A 15,769-nucleotide genomic window follows, 5' to 3' on the forward strand; every position below is an offset into this window, starting at 1 on the left:
AGCAAACATGAAGCTTACCTGCCTCATGGTTTGAGTAATTCAATCTGTTTGTTCTTCGCAATCTACGCACCATTTTATCTATATGATGCAGGCATGTCCTATAGAAGGTTAACTTATTTGTTTTCTTCTATTTTACGCAGCATGTTGGCATCCACCCAGTTTGAGCCCACTGCAGCCCGCATGGCATTTCCATGCTTTGATGAACCTGCTTTCAAAGCCAAATTTGCAATCAAAATACGAAGAGAATCCAAACATGTTGCTGTGTCCAACATGCCCATTGTATGTAAAATTTAACTTCCTTATTCACAGCACTTGTTTATTTTCTGGTTGTAAATGTCTTGGAACAGCTGCATCTTTTAAATGTTAATCCATTTAGGTTTGAACACATCACAAAAGAGGAATTATTGATTCAAATTGTTTAATGGTGAAATGTAGGAGAGAGTAAGCAGAGGTTCAGCATATACCAGTGCAGGAGACATTGTAGTGAGTGACTTAACTATTCAACTACACACAGAAGCATAGGTGCACCAACAAGTCTCACTTTACTGGACATGTTGGAGAATCAGAATAAGGAAGTGTTTGTGACCACAGGAGGTGGACTACCAGGATCCATTACTACCACAGGCAATGCCAGTACCACAAGTAATAAAGTTATCTCAGCCTCACCAAAAACCTCTGTGAAGGAAGCCATTGATGAGTTGTGCCATTTCTTGTAACCAGACCTGCAGCCGAGCAGCAACATCAACACTGCACAGCCAATAGTACTAGTAAGGATGACTGCAGTCCGCTTTTTTGTTTTGCAAATGTCCTAGGCAACTCCTGAGACCCTTTGGGTAATCTGTGAGTGACCTGTGATCCAAATCTTACAGTAGGACTTGGGATCATGAATCAGCCAGTTTGCATTTCACAGTTGCTGTGTTTGACATGCTGATATTAAATTCAGCTCTGGTTGCAACAGGAATTGGAGAGGCACAAACCGTTTCATGAAAGAGGTAGCATTACAAGCGTACAAGCTGCCGTTGACAGCAACAATGTAGCAATTCATCTCATAGCACACATTGATTGAAAAGAAAATCGCTATATGATCACCAAAAAATTTTCCATACTCTTTTATATATCTATGCACAACATCCATCATCATCATAGGCAGTCCCTCGAAATCAAGGAAGACTGGCTTCCACTCTAAAAGTGAGTTCTCAGGTGACTGTACAGTCCAATACGGGAATTACAGTTTCTGTCACAGGTGGAACAGACAATGGTTGAAGGAAAGGATGGGTGGGTAGTCTGGTTTTCCGCACGTTTCTTCCGCTGTCTGCGTTTGTTTTCTGCGTACTCTCGGCGACGAGACTCAAGGTGCTCAGCGCCCTCCCGGATACTCTTCCTCCACTTAGGGCGGCCTTTGGCCAGGGGCTCCCAGGTGTGGGTGGGGATGTTGCATTTTATCAAGGAGGCTTTGAGGGTGTCCTTGAAACGTTTCCCCTGCCCACCTGGGGCTTGCTTGCCGTGTAGGAGTTCCGAGTAGAGCGCTTGCTTTGGGAGTCTCGTGTTGAGTATGCGGACGATGTGGCCCGCCCAATGCCCAACTATAATACACGGACAACGCTTGCATCTGCGCACATTCAGAGGCCGAACGCCAAACCATCGTCAACATCTTCACTGAGTCGTACGAAAGCATGGGCCTTACACTGCTCCATGCTCTTTCTACCAAATTGCTCCAGTATCATGTACAAGTGAAAGTAATAGGTATTCCTGAGAAATTTCTGAAGATCCACTTTTGATTGAGCTGTCTGCCCACTTTTACATGTTCCAAACCCTAACAATTTTGTCTGGCCTATTTGAAACAAGAAGAAAACAGTACATGATATATAACTGTATGTGGTTGGACATGTTGCATGTGCAACACATGGTACATGTTATGACACACCCCTACTGAAAATTGGTTGCATCAATATAATTGTAGAAACCAGGAGCTTGTTCCCCTCCTCCACCTGTTTACTATCTTCCAGCTGATGACCTCCTTTTTCAACACTTTGAAGGGGGTGATAACTTTGACCTTCTGAGATTTCCCTTCATCTACGATCAATGTCTTTTGTTATATAACACCTTTCTTGTGCAAAGAAAGAAAAAACATGCATTTATTGTGTGGATATTTCATGCAGTGCCTTTTAGGCTGCATAGCTTGCCTGATTGTACAGAGCTCAATGCTAGTTATAATCATGTTTATTACTTCCCTTTGTGTTGTAATTGAATGCTAGGACAATCGGAGCTTTCAAGACTGAGATAGATAGATTTTTATTCGGTAAGGCTATCAAGGGATATGGGGCAGTAAAATGGAGTTGAGGTGCAGATCAGTCATCTAATTGAATGGCGGAGTGCCTCCCAGGTGCTCAATGACCTACCTACTCTTGTTCTTATGAAGCAGATTGTTGGATCACTTTTGGGTTAAATGTACCAAAGTTTTCAAGCAAACTCATCTGGCACCATAAATAATGGCAGGATTTGTGTTTTTTTAAACAGTTATCTTCATTCTCACAACGGCATCTTCAAGTTAGGCATATTCTTCCAGATCTCCCTTTTAGCTTCTCTGGGTATGTGACCCTGTGTTTGCAGTCCACCATCCCTGCTTGATCCTCTTGTTACTGGTGGATTGGTCCTCTACACTGCATCTACAAATTTTGATTTCTGTTTTCTGTGATGTTGCTTTATTTCTCTCAGAAATCGTACACTCCACAGTTGGTTTGGCCCACACAGCATTATTTATATTGGTTAAATAGTTATTGAACAAGGATTCTTGCAGGTGGTTTTGGATTAGTTAATCAGTTGTGTACTCCTTTTAGTTTTCCTCAAAATATTTGAGCTTGGAGTATGGTGCAGTATTTTGCTGAAACATGTACCCTGAGCAAAACGGCGGTCAGGCCTCCAGAGGGCTTTGAGATGGGAGTTTGGAGATTCAGCAAGTAAAGTGGAGAGATAAAGAAAGTAATGAGGTGTTGACAAGGATACAAGAAGAATGTAGTTTGATTGATGTTATTAGAAAAAGGCAAATTAATTAGATTGGGCATGAGTTGAGAGGGGATGGGATGTTGAAAGAGGTATTAGATGGATGAATGAAACAAAAAGATCACAAGGGTGGAAAAAAAGGATCTGGACTACCAGAAGAAGGGAGATCGTATGGAGAATTGAAGAGAGAAATGACAGAGTGATTTGGAAAAGGGAGAATTGAGCCAGAACAAACCTTAGGCAGACCACTGATGATGAATGCCAGAACTACACCATTCCTTCCCGCCAAAAAAAAAATCTCAGACTTTTGAGCCCAATAACTTTATTCAAAAAGGTAATTTACAATTGGAATTTAGGAGAAATAATTTTGCCATGTTTTGGTGAAATAAGTTTGTTTTTCCAAAAGGTATAACATTCTGTGAATGATCTTTGAATGATGAATTATTATGTTAATAGTTGAACTAATTACAAAAATATAACTATATCAAGGCCCTGATCCCCGCTGTCCTACCTCACAGTCCTGACATTTATTGCTGTTGTCTGCGAGTCCAAGAGTAGAAAATGAAAACAAATTATAGAAAGGGAGGAGATACCATTTAATTGTTTTTGTCATCCATGAGTACTGCTAAGAGAAATCAACTTTTTTTTTTAGATAAACTCTGTTAAACTAGCTGATGGACTCATCGAGGACCAGTTTGATGTGAGTGTTAAGATGAGCACATATCTAGTGGCCTTCATTGTGGCAGACTTTAAATGGGTCAGTAAAGAGACCAAGCATGGAGTTAAGGTGAGTTAACACTTTTTCTTGAAAGCTGTGCAACAATGTCTAGTCATTATACCTTGTATTAGCTTTGTATCATTAGTGCACAGGCACAACATGTGTTGTATCAAAATACAAATTGTTGTTGAGAGTTGCTATAATGCAGGCTGGGTCAATAAACAGTAACAGTCTGTATCATTTCAGTTACCTTTTACATTTAATGATGTCGTAGTTTAGGACGTAACAGCGTTGTAACTTAATTCATCATTACATTCCCATAAATTTGAGAAAATCTGTTATTATTGCAAATCAATTAGAAATTCCCTGTTCTATAAATCAAAATTGGTGATTTTAGAATTTGCATATATATGAGTTCATGGGTTTAATTTTAAATTTTATTTTTATTTTCTCTATTTCTCGTACGCTGCGGGGTTGATATCATTGTTATAATAGCAGCAAAGGATTGACATATAAACACATTAATGGTCCTTTTGGAGACTACTTGTCTGCATGTATCATGTACATCATTCTTCAGCTAGGAGTATGAAATAGTCAGGTTAGGATTGATTCAGATGGGGCCAGTTTGTTTTTTTTTCCTCACCAAGACAGAACATGTTATTTGCTTTTGTCAGTCTTTCTAGTGGTCGATCCAGCTGCAATAAGTGAGTTTGTATGATTAATAGTCTTACAATTTGAACTTGTGCTTCTGGTTGGGAGTCACATGCTCTATTGCTCAAACTATTGCTCAAACTGAGACTGCAGTTCTTTACTGAACTTTAATGTTTTGTACTTAAAATAAGACATTTTTGAACAAAAGCACAAAAATATGTCAAATGATTTGAACTGCTAACTTTAAATGGTTAAATCCATATTGGCATTATTTGCACAGCTATGTAAACTCTACATTGGGAAGATCAGATTGCGTGACCGCTTTGTGGAACACCTCTGTTCAGTCCGTATGCATGACCCAGAGCTTCCAGTTGCCTGTCACTTTAATTCTCTGTTCCACTCCAACTCTGATCTCTCCGTCCTTGGCCCCTTACATTGTTCCAACGAAGCTCAACGTAAGCTCGAGGAACAGCATCTCAACTTTTGATTAGACACTTTACAGCCTTCTTGACTCAACATTGAGTGCAACAATTTCGGACCATAACCTCTACTTTTTCACATAGCAGCTGCTGATGATTCTGCCATTCCCATTTACACCTCTTCTAGACTCATCTTTTGTTTCTTTACTTGTCCCATCTCATTTTGCCTTGCACCATCATCCCTTTTGTCATTTAATCTCTCCTGCCTCCTCCTTTCCCTGCCGCTACACTTGCTTAAAATCTGTTACATCTCTAACGTTTTCCAGTTCTGACAAAAGGTCATCGACCTCTGTTTATCTCCACAGATGCTGCCTGACCTGCTAAGTATTTCTAGCATTTTCTGTTTTTATGTAAACTAGTTGTTTGATAGCTATCTCCTGATGACCTGTGGGAAAATAATTTTGGATGACTTCTGTCTTTTGTTGAAATCAATGACTATGATTAATTTCCTCTCTCTTTGCAAACGCACACATTTTGCTACATTGAAAGTACTATAGAAATGCAAATTATTGGTTGTTTTGTGTAATGTTGATACAATGTTGTCTCTAACTGTCTAGCCATGTGTCAGGAAATACTGAAGTAAGTTATTTTTCTTTCTGCTAGATCTCCGTGTATTCCGTTCCAGACAAGATCAATCAGACTTCATTTGCATTAAATGCAGCAGTGAGACTCCTAGACTTTTATGAAGACTATTTTAATATTCCATACCCAATGCCTAAACAAGGTAAAGATCCACCTACTGACTATGTAATATATTTAATTTTGGTTTTCTATTATTTTTCCTTTGTAGTTTAATATCCTCCATGCTATTTTAAGGCAATGGCTTATGTCCACAAAAAAATCCTTTTTAAGCTATAACACAGGTGTTGAACTATTTATTTTAATGGATTCATTATTGGCCCTTAACTTGCATCCCTTACGGCGGCATACCTCCCTATCCGGCAAAATTCAGCTCCTCAGGGTTTTTATTCCGCGGGATGGAAGTGGATCATCATGAGGGCAGAAGTGGGAGTGGAGTGGATTGGCCGTCACGAGCAGTGCGGAAATGGGGGCGGGGCTGAGTGGTCGAGGCTGTCAGTCATCAGCGTTGTGCTGATGACATCATCGCACTGGCGCATCCCAACATCTCTCCCCTTCTGTTAAAGGGGAGAGCCTCTGTGAACTCTGCATTCATATTAGTTAGGTCCACTGGGCCACCAGGGAGGGTTTTGAATGGGTCAGCGGCCTGCGGAAACACCACTCCGGTGGGGCAATTTCGGGTAAGGGGCAATTTCATGAGGGCAATTTTGCGAGGGATTCCCCATCAGACGGTAGGGAATTGGTGTGCATGGGAAACGGGCGGAGCGGTCCCGGACACTACTCCGCTCTTGAGGAAGGGCAATTTCTAAAATGGCGGCCCCTCCACGGAGAGTCGGCAGCCATTGCGCGCCGCTCTGTGGCCGCCACTTTCTGGCGGTCGGAGGCTTTATCGAAAGAGGCAATTTTGGCCCCTAAGAGTTTAAAAAAACATTGAAAACAAATTATTTTTATCATTTAAACATTAAAAAACCTATACAATATTTTTAGCCCCTTTAAAACATTTCAATTTATTTTTCAAAAAATGCAATTTTTGTTTTAAATATTTAATTAAATGGCATTTTAAATATTTAATTTATTTTATTTATTTGACACAGAATCCCCATAAGCATGAATGGGAAGCCCCCTTTTTTCATTCATTGGGCCAGTCCATGTGATCCCAGGGGTGCTTGCAAACCACGTGTGCCCTTGAGATACGAGGGCCTCTATGCACGGGTATCCAGAGAGGCCCAGGACCACGAATCTCCATACCACTTACGAGGGCATTTTATTTGTGGATTGGAGGCATTTCCCCGTGGGAAGCCTCTGACCGCAAATTCAAGGCCATTGTGTTTAAAAAGTCACAGACAGGAATTTAGTGCAAAGACATTTTGAGTGCAATAAAGATAACGCATGAAGAAAATTAAACTTATGTACAGTTCTTGTAGTTTATCCTATCACTATATCTGAGTGGGAAAGATGATCTGCACCTCAGCTGCCAATTCTATGGCTTGGTTAGTGTACGCTTCTGTTTGGTACGATACCCTCCCGCTTTCGTTGCAGTGTTTGCTGTGATGCCTCATTTAGCAGCTTGCTATAACAGCATAACTTTTTGATAGCAAATTGTTTTGAATCTCATTTGAAGTGGAATTGTAGATATGACCTCAAGCTCTGGTTGCCAGTCCATTAGCCTACTATTAGATTTAATGGGGACTCAAAGAGTTCAGGTAACGATGGCAACAATAAAGACATCAATTGTTTTGATTTTAGTAATCATACATTCAGAATTCTAGTCACATATAGTCCTATAAAGTATATGCAGGCAGTTCACACTATAAGCCTATACGTATATTATTTCCAGTCAAATCATCCACGTTTGCAGTTGTATGACTATGTAAGGTAAAATATGTCCAATTGTTTCTGGCTGGGTGTCTTTCCTTTAAACAGGTGAAACTTGACTTGGGTTGTTTCTAACCTTGTGTACTTCATCAGCCATTTGTAAGTGTGTCACACAGAAATGTTTAGAGTTCAGGAATCTTCCTTTTTAGGGTGAGTTTGGTTAGTACTCACTTCCCTTCTAACCTATATATTGTGATTTATTTTGGATCCAACAGCTTTTAAATTTAAAGCATGAGATGGTTAACAACTGTAGATTTCCATAAGATCCTCCTGGAAAAAGCATATTTCTCAAGGAACTATTTCCTGTACTGGTACTTTTCAGTAAGTTGGTAGCACTCATCTTTGAGTCAGAGGGTCATGGATTCAAGTCACAGTCCAGGATTTAAGCACCAAATCTAGGCTGACACCTCAGTGTTCTACTGAGAGAGTACTGTATTGTTAGAGGTGCCACCTTTTGATGAGATGTTAAACTAAGGTCCTGTCTACCTGCAAATATGCAGGATGCACGATTCTGAGTATATTGCAAAGCCCCTCCTAATCTATCAAGGTAGTGAAAGTGTCCTTTTAAGGCTCTGGTGGCTGTCTATGACTACTCTGGAAGAGTTGCAGTGCTTCTGAGCTGCTGTTGTTGCATCTATTAAAAGGGTCATCATCTAAGACAGCAAGGGGTGCATTTTGTCACCCACACGCCATCAATTCATTTGGTTATCTGCCATGAAGAGTTTAGAGAGGACAGAATTTGTGAGGACAAAGACATCACAGTAACTTCCAGCAAATCTGGTATTGGCGTGGGGCATTCTTTAGGCCCCCAAATAATAACTTCATGGTGGGGCGGACAATAATCAAGGGAATAATGGAAGCATGTGAAAAAGGAACGGCAGTAATCATGGGGGATTTTAACCTACATATCGATTGGTCAAATCAAATTGCACGGGGTAGCTTTGAGGAGGAATTCATAGAATGCATACGGGATTGTTTCTTAGAACAGTATGTCACAGAACCTACAAGGGAGCAAGCTATCTTAGATCTGGTCCTGTGTAATGAGTCAGAAATAATAAACGATCTCCTCGTAAAAGATCCTCTCGGAATGAGTGATCACAGTATGGTTGAATTTGTAATACAGATTGAGGGTGAGGAAGTAGTGTCTCAAATGAGCATACTATGCTTAAACAAAGGGGACTACAGTGGGATGAGGGCAGAGTTGGCTAAAGTAGACTGGAAATACAGACTAAACGGTGGCACAATTGAGGAACAGTGGAGGACTTTTAAGGAGCTCTTTCATAGTGCTCAACAAAAATATATTCCAGTGAAAAAGAAGGGCGGTAAGAGAAGGGATAACCAGCCATGGATAACCAAGGAAATAAAGGAGAGTATCAAATTAAAAACCAATGTGTATAAGGTGGCCAAGGTTAGTGGGAAAATAGAAGATTGGGAAAATTTTAAACGACAGCAAAGAATGACTAAGAAAGCAATAAAGAAAGGAAAGATAGATTACGAAAGTAAACTTGCGCAAAACATAAAAACAGATAGTAAAAGCTTTTACCGATATATAAAACGGAAAAGAGTGACTAAAGTAAATTTTGGTCCGTTAGAAGATGAGAAGGGGGATTTAATAATGGGAAATGTGGAAATGGCTGAGACTGTAAACAATTATTTTGCTTCGGTCTTCACAGTGGAAGACACAAAAACCATGCCAAAAATTGCTGGTCACGGGAATGTGGGAAGGGAGGACCTTGAGATAATCACTATCACTAGGGGGGGTAGTGCTGGACAGGCTAATGGGACTCGAGGTAGACAAGTCCCCTGGTCCTGATGAAATGCATCCTAGGGTATTAAAAGAGATGGCGGAAGTTATAGCAGATCCATTCGTTATAATCTACCAAAATTCTCTGGACTCTGGGGAGGTACCATCGGATTGGAAAGCAGCTACTGTAACGCCTCTGTTTAAAAAAGGGGGCAGACAAAAGGCAGGTAACTATAGGCCGGTTAGTTTAACATCTGTAGTGGGGAAAATGCATGAAGCTATCATTAAGGAAGAAATAGCGGGACATCTAGATAGGAATAGTGCAATCAAGCAGACGCAACATGGATTCATGAAGGGGAAATCGTGTTTAACTAATTTACTGGAATTCTTTGAGGATATAACGAGCATGGTGGATAGAGGTGTACCGATGGATGTGGTGCATTTAGATTTCCAAAAGGCATTCAATAAGGTGCCACACAAATGGTTACTGCAGAAGATAAAGGTACGCGGAGTCAGAGGAAATGTATTAGAATGGATCGAGAATTGGCTGGCGAACAGAAAGCAGAGAGTCGGGATAAATGGGTCCTTTTCGGGCTGGAAATCGGTGGTTAGTGGTGTGCCACAGGGATCGGTACTGGGACCACAACTGTTTACAATATACATAGATGACCTGGAAGAGGGGACAGAGTGTAGTGTAACAAAATTTGCAGATGACACAAAGATTAGTGGGAAAGCGGGTTGTGTAGAGGACACAGAGAGGCTGCAAGAGATTTAGATAGGTTAAGTGAATGGGCTAAGGTTTGGCAGATGGAATACAATGTCGGAAAATGTGAGGTCATCCACCTTGGGGAATAAAAACAGTAAAAGGGAATATTTTTTGAATGGGGAGAAATTACAACATGCTGCGGCGCAGAGGGACCTGGGGGTCCTTGTGCATGAATCCCAAAAAGTTAGTTTGCAGCTACAGCAGGTAATCAGGAAGGTGAATGGAATGTTGGCCTTCATTGCAAGAGGGATGGAGTACAAAAGCAGGGAGGTCCTGCTGCAACTGTATAGGGCATTGGTGAGGCCACACCTGGAGTACTGTGTGCAGTTTTGGTCACCTTACTTAAGGAAGGATATACTAGCTTTGGAGGGGGTACAGAGACAATTCACTAGGCTGATTCCGGAGATGAGGGGGTTACCTTATGATGATAGATTGAGTAGACTGGGTCTTTACTCGTTGGAGTTCAGAAGGATGAGGGGTGATCTTATCGAAACATTTAAAATAATGAAAGGGATAGTCAAGATAGAGGCAGAGAGGTTGTTTCCACTGGTCAGGGAGACTAGAACTAGGGAGCACAGCCTCAAAATACGGGGGAGCCAATTTAAAACCGAGTTGAGAGGGAATTTCTTCTCCCAGAGGGTTGTAAATCTGTGGAATTCTCTGCCCAAGGAAGCAGTTGAAGCTAGCTCATTGAATGTATTCAAATCACAGATAGATAGATTTTTAACCAATAAGGGAATTAAGGGTTATGGGGAGCGGGTGGGTAAATGGAGCTGAGTCCATGGCCAGATCAGCCATGATCTTGTTGAATGGCGGAGCAGGCTCGAGGGGCTAGATGGCCTACTCCTGTTCCTAATTCTTATGTTCTTGTGTTCTTTGCACTCAATCTGGGGATTCAGTGAGTGATAAAGTTGTAGGGGTTAACTGTAAAAGCTTACTGTAGTGTATGGAGAAAGAGTGAGATGGAACACTGAGAGTTCAAAGTAAAGTGTGACTCCCAACAGCCCTTAATGCTCTTAATATGCCCATCTGTTTTGTATTTTTTTCTCCTTCTACAAATACGGATTTGTATTTTTTATTTGGCATATGTTCAAAATAAATATTGTAAAAAGAAATAGAACTGCAGCTCCGAACATTACATGAAAGGAACAATATTCAGAAACATTTATAACGCACATTTGTGATAAATGCTGTGAAAAGGTGCCACAATCTGGACATATATGCAGGTATTTCCAAAACTAGCTACAAAATGAAAATGCTAAATCATTTCAAGTTGATTAAGATATACTTGTTAATTTTTTTTAATATTCAGGCACTAGTTGTGCCTGCTTGTGCTGTTTTCTTTTTATAATACTGCTGATTTCCCTACAGATTTAGCTGCAATCCCTGACTTTCAGTCTGGGGCTATGGAGAATTGGGGCCTAACCACCTACAGAGAATCAGCCCTGCTTTACAACCCTGAAATCTCTTCAGCCTCTGACAAACTCTGGATCACCATGATCATAGCACATGAACTGGCTCATCAAGTAATGAATAGCACTAAGTTAAAATTTGAAACTGTGTTTGAAGATTAAAGACTTACCAGGCTGAACATGCTTCCAGTATCCCACCTGAAAGTAGAAATGGCGAGAAAATGGGGTGGTGATACATGCCACGGCCTCCACGTTGCAAGCTGGATTTTTTTCCCCCTTCCTCCCCACCATGACTGTCACACGGGGTGATGTGGAACATGGCTTCCTGTCCCATTTCCCTCCCATTCACCCTTCTTAACACTGTTGCCCAGGACTGCCTAGTGGAGGGTGATGGTAGACCTGGAGGAGCTGTGGTAATGCCCCCAAGTGCAGCAATGGGTTTCGTGGAGGCGTCCTTTCCCTCCAATATTGCCCCTGCTCATTAAGCCTCATTCTCTGCCAAGGACGACAAGGCTGCAGTTCTTGCTGTCTTCTGTTCCTTTAAGACCTCTCTCTGCCTCTTGTTAAGCTGTCGTGGTGATCCTGATGCCAGAGTTTCCTTGGTGTCACAGGCAGACTCCCACTTGCTGGCAGGAGCCTGCTACGTATGAGTAACGCACCTTTGCGCAGGAAAGTGGGTCAGGGTTGTGGCGGCCTCGGAGAGACAGACGAAACTCCCAAATGGAATTATCATTGGTCGCTTAGTGCATTTTGTTCGGTAATTTTGAGTGTATTTATGCTCCCCTCCTTGTCTTCTTAATGCCTGTGACTAAGAGGAAAGATGTGGAGCCAGTCCCTCGGCCTCTGCTATTGCAGCTCTTAATCAGCCACCAAGGTGTGAAAGAGTGGCTCAGGAATGTGTTCCCCTCTGATTGTTCACTCCATCACTATGAGAACACTTAGACAGCACGTGACAGATTTGGAACTCGAGAGAGCAGGGGAATCAATCCTTGGTCTCACTACCACGGGGCATCAATTATTGGTACTCCAAAGTACTATGTCACCATATTGCTCTTTGCGAAATGTATTGAAAAAATATCTACTAATCTGGGTTATGCTAAAGATGGTGTTGTGTAAGCTTACTGATTGATAGTGTTGAAATATTGTCTGTGTAGGCAGCAGGAGAATATATTGGTTGCTAATAATGTTTGTAAAAATATTTCTCTTAGTGGTTTGGCAACTTGGTAACAATGGAGTGGTGGAATGATCTTTGGCTAAATGAAGGATTTGCCAAATTTATGGAATATATCTCAGTTAACATCACACATCCGGAACTGCAAGTTGTAAGTATTGATAAGCTTTCTTTGATGAATGTAAACTAGCTCAAGCCTTTATAAGAGCCATTGTCACATCGTGGTTAATTCTATCCGTTCATAGAGATTGTAATTAATGATTTGTACTAAGCTTCCCACACTAACTTTGGCTGACTAGACCAGCTAAACCATTAATTCCAGCTGCTGTAGCTTGAGGAAATTCAATAAGGTCATAGACAAGTCATTCAATATATGGGACATTGCTTCAGGTGCAGGAGTGTTATCTCTCAAGGTGGTGGTGTCCCAATGTGCCTACTGAGTAGTGACAGATAGATAGATTTAAGCTTGTCATTTACACGTGGAGGGATCCTGATTAGCTTCCTCCAACAATGTGGGCCGCTAGTTATTGCTTAGCATGAGCAAAACCTTAAATGTGAATTTTCTTAATCTGCCCGACTATACCTTTTAGCAGCTAAACCAAAGGTGATAGAAGCTTGAAAGCAGGTTACCTTCCTGCTCTTCTGCGTTTTAGCCAGGCACTGGTGTCTTTCACAAGGAGATGTAACAGTGAAAATGAAGCAACATTAAAATAAAAAGAAATAGCTGCTCCTGTTTAACCCGGGAGATGTTTTATAGAATGTGTAGAAATTTGGTTTCTTCTCCAGGTTTGCCAAAGACACTGCCGTGAGATGCTTGGTGATGTTTTTTGTTTACTCATTTCAGCTAGTGTAGTTCAGCTATATTCAGGTCCTGAGAGGGAGGTGCATACATTCTCTACAACCCAGTTAAGTTTCTTGTGCTATTTGATAGTTGGAGCAGTATAGCGACTGAAAGTCATGCCATTCACTCACTCATTCTTCACAGCTATAAACATGAAATGTTATCTACCTTATTAAAAATATTCCGTCTGTGTGCACTTCCTGTTTGCGTGACTTGACTTCCCAGTGTGATGTTTTTATAATTACCTATACCAACATTTACCATGGGCTTTTCCTATGTAAACTTATCACTCTGCAATCTGGTCACCAGACTTTCTCACACTGCCATTTTCTTCTCAGTAACTAAGATTTATAACATCCAAGATAAGGGTTTAAACAAAATTTAAATGTAAAAATCTTGGACTCGAACTTGGTCAGAGTTCTGCCGAGGTTCTGTCCGAAATTTTTTTTTAAAGATTCCTCACGTGCCGCCCAGGTCCTGCCTGGCAGGAGATTCCTCGGTGAAGTGCTGGAGCCTCAAAAACAGGGATTTTCCTTGTGCACGATCCCCTAAGATCGTGCTCCCACCCGCCAGAAGGACCACTGGCAAAAGCTGGTCTGAGCTGGCTGTGAATCGGGTGGCAGGGAGAATTGCTCAGAGTGTTGCAGCACTGCACATCCCGGGTAGTGTCCATATGCCACCCTCCATCCTCATCGGCTTGTTGCATCACCGTGGGTGCTTGCGGCTTGGTGGATTTTCCGGCACGACTCTGCGCCTCCCAGCACTTGTTCCTATTTCATCTGACTCGAATCCTAAGAAGTCGGACCCTGATACCGATGTTGGCCGGACAGGTGGCACACATGTCAGGAGGCTGGAGTCCTCCTTTTCCACCTCCTCGACCTCAAGTGGTTCGAAGACTGGCACTTCTCCCTCCTCTCCCTTCTGGTCTTCGTGACTCCTGGGTGGCGGAGGTTGGTGAAATGGATGTGGGTGATCTGGGAGGTGGGGGCGATGGTGGAGGAAGGAGCTGGTGTGTTGGGCTGGTGACAACGTTTGGGTGGGAGACGATGGTGTCACACTCGGTCTTTGTGTGCCAGAGGTGGATGGGGAGCATTGCTCGGTGCTGTCCAATTCAACATCTGCAAGTAGAGGACAACATTTCAGTGTATATCTGGGGGGGGAGGTGGGGTTGGTCAAGCTGACATGTGAGCCGTAACATTTCACATTCTTCAAGAAGTTCCATTGCTACATGAGCACACCATTAATGGCCGACACACAGTGCGTTAAAAGGCATTTGACTTAACATTGCATGACCTTTCATGATATAAGCGTAACGCAGACCGAAGTTTAGTATAAGCTTACCATGCTCTAGCACGGGATCTGCATCACCCTTTGTGGTGGCACGGCGGCGGTCATCCACCAATGGCAAGGCACGTTCCTCCAGGCTGCTCAACTCGATGACATCTGCTGGGCTCCCTCCTGTGGCACTCGGGCTTGTTGCCTTAGGTGTTCTTTTCTTCTGCAGAAAGAAACGTTGCAGCCTTTGCTCCTTTTGCTCATGCAGCGCACACGCACACGCACACACACACACAACTGACACACAACCTTTTTGGAGTTGCACGGGAGTGCAACAATAAATATTTACTCTTGCTGACGCCACCCCATTGTTGCATCATTCACTGTTGCCTGCTAAGGACACGGTCTCACCAATCTCCCCCCAAATGCGTCACTATTGGGGTGATGGAGTGAGGTCTTTATTACCGGCGCTCCACCTCAGATATAAGCTCCTCCAGCTCGTCTTCATTAAACCAGGGAGCTCTGGGCTTGGCTCCATCAGACTTCTTGGAAGCTTTTTTGGCACTCATTATAACTTTCCTAGATGGATGGCTGATGATGAAGTTGTATCTCTCTCTCCAAAACTGACCCCTCTCCAACTGGCAGGTGCAAGTGAGTGCACAGCTTTTATGAGCATGCGCAGCTGTGCCATCAGCCCCAATCGCGGCAAAAGTGATGTCATCGCCCAGAGGAAATGACATTAAAAAAACGAAGTCTCGCGCATGCGCGGTGCACGGCCTCCGATGTTTGCCGAGTCGAGAGGCCTACACCTAGCGCCCACTGTCCCCGCTGCCCGCCGACTCCCGCTCGTTGCCGCTGCCGCCGACACAACCGCGGCGAAACTCGTTCCCGACTGGCCCCAGTGGCAGCAGGCGGCAAAAGGGTACGTTCGCCCAGGGACCGCCGAGAAGTGGGCATGGCCCTAGCTTTGACCAAGTTCGGGCCCCTTGTGTTTGTGCAAATCTCCTGTCTGCACAATTTGACTTTCTGTTGCGACTCTCTCACAACTGCACTTATGAACACCCAACTGTCCAACCTTTGGACCTCCATTCACCATGACATTTCTGCTCAATCACACCCTCACCACCACCTTTGATGCCCTACTCCTTGTTAAAACAGTTAATCTCTCTCACCCTGGCTGTTCCTCTTGGTACAGCCCTGATCTTCGCTCCCTTGAGCCCAAGGGACGCAGATTTGAACCGATATGGCGGACAGCTGG

At 42.7% G+C, this 15,769-nt stretch overlaps 1 protein-coding gene across 6 annotated transcripts in view; it reads left to right on the plus strand.

Moving 5' to 3' along the window:
• Window positions 1-15,769, plus strand: part of LOC139266875 (endoplasmic reticulum aminopeptidase 1-like) — a 124,711-nt gene that overhangs the window by 42,236 nt on the left and 66,706 nt on the right. For all 6 annotated transcript variants that reach the window (XM_070884485.1, XM_070884525.1, XM_070884502.1 and 3 more), the window contains 5 exons: window positions 141-279; window positions 3,653-3,787; window positions 5,452-5,572; window positions 11,184-11,338; window positions 12,433-12,546. In XM_070884485.1, coding sequence (XP_070740586.1) covers window positions 141-279; window positions 3,653-3,787; window positions 5,452-5,572; window positions 11,184-11,338; window positions 12,433-12,546 — 664 coding nt within the window. The remainder of the gene's footprint in view (window positions 1-140; window positions 280-3,652; window positions 3,788-5,451; window positions 5,573-11,183; window positions 11,339-12,432; window positions 12,547-15,769) is intronic.

Source organism: Pristiophorus japonicus, chromosome 1, assembly GCF_044704955.1.
Source record: "Pristiophorus japonicus isolate sPriJap1 chromosome 1, sPriJap1.hap1, whole genome shotgun sequence".
NCBI classification, from domain to species: domain Eukaryota; kingdom Metazoa; phylum Chordata; class Chondrichthyes; family Pristiophoridae; genus Pristiophorus; species Pristiophorus japonicus.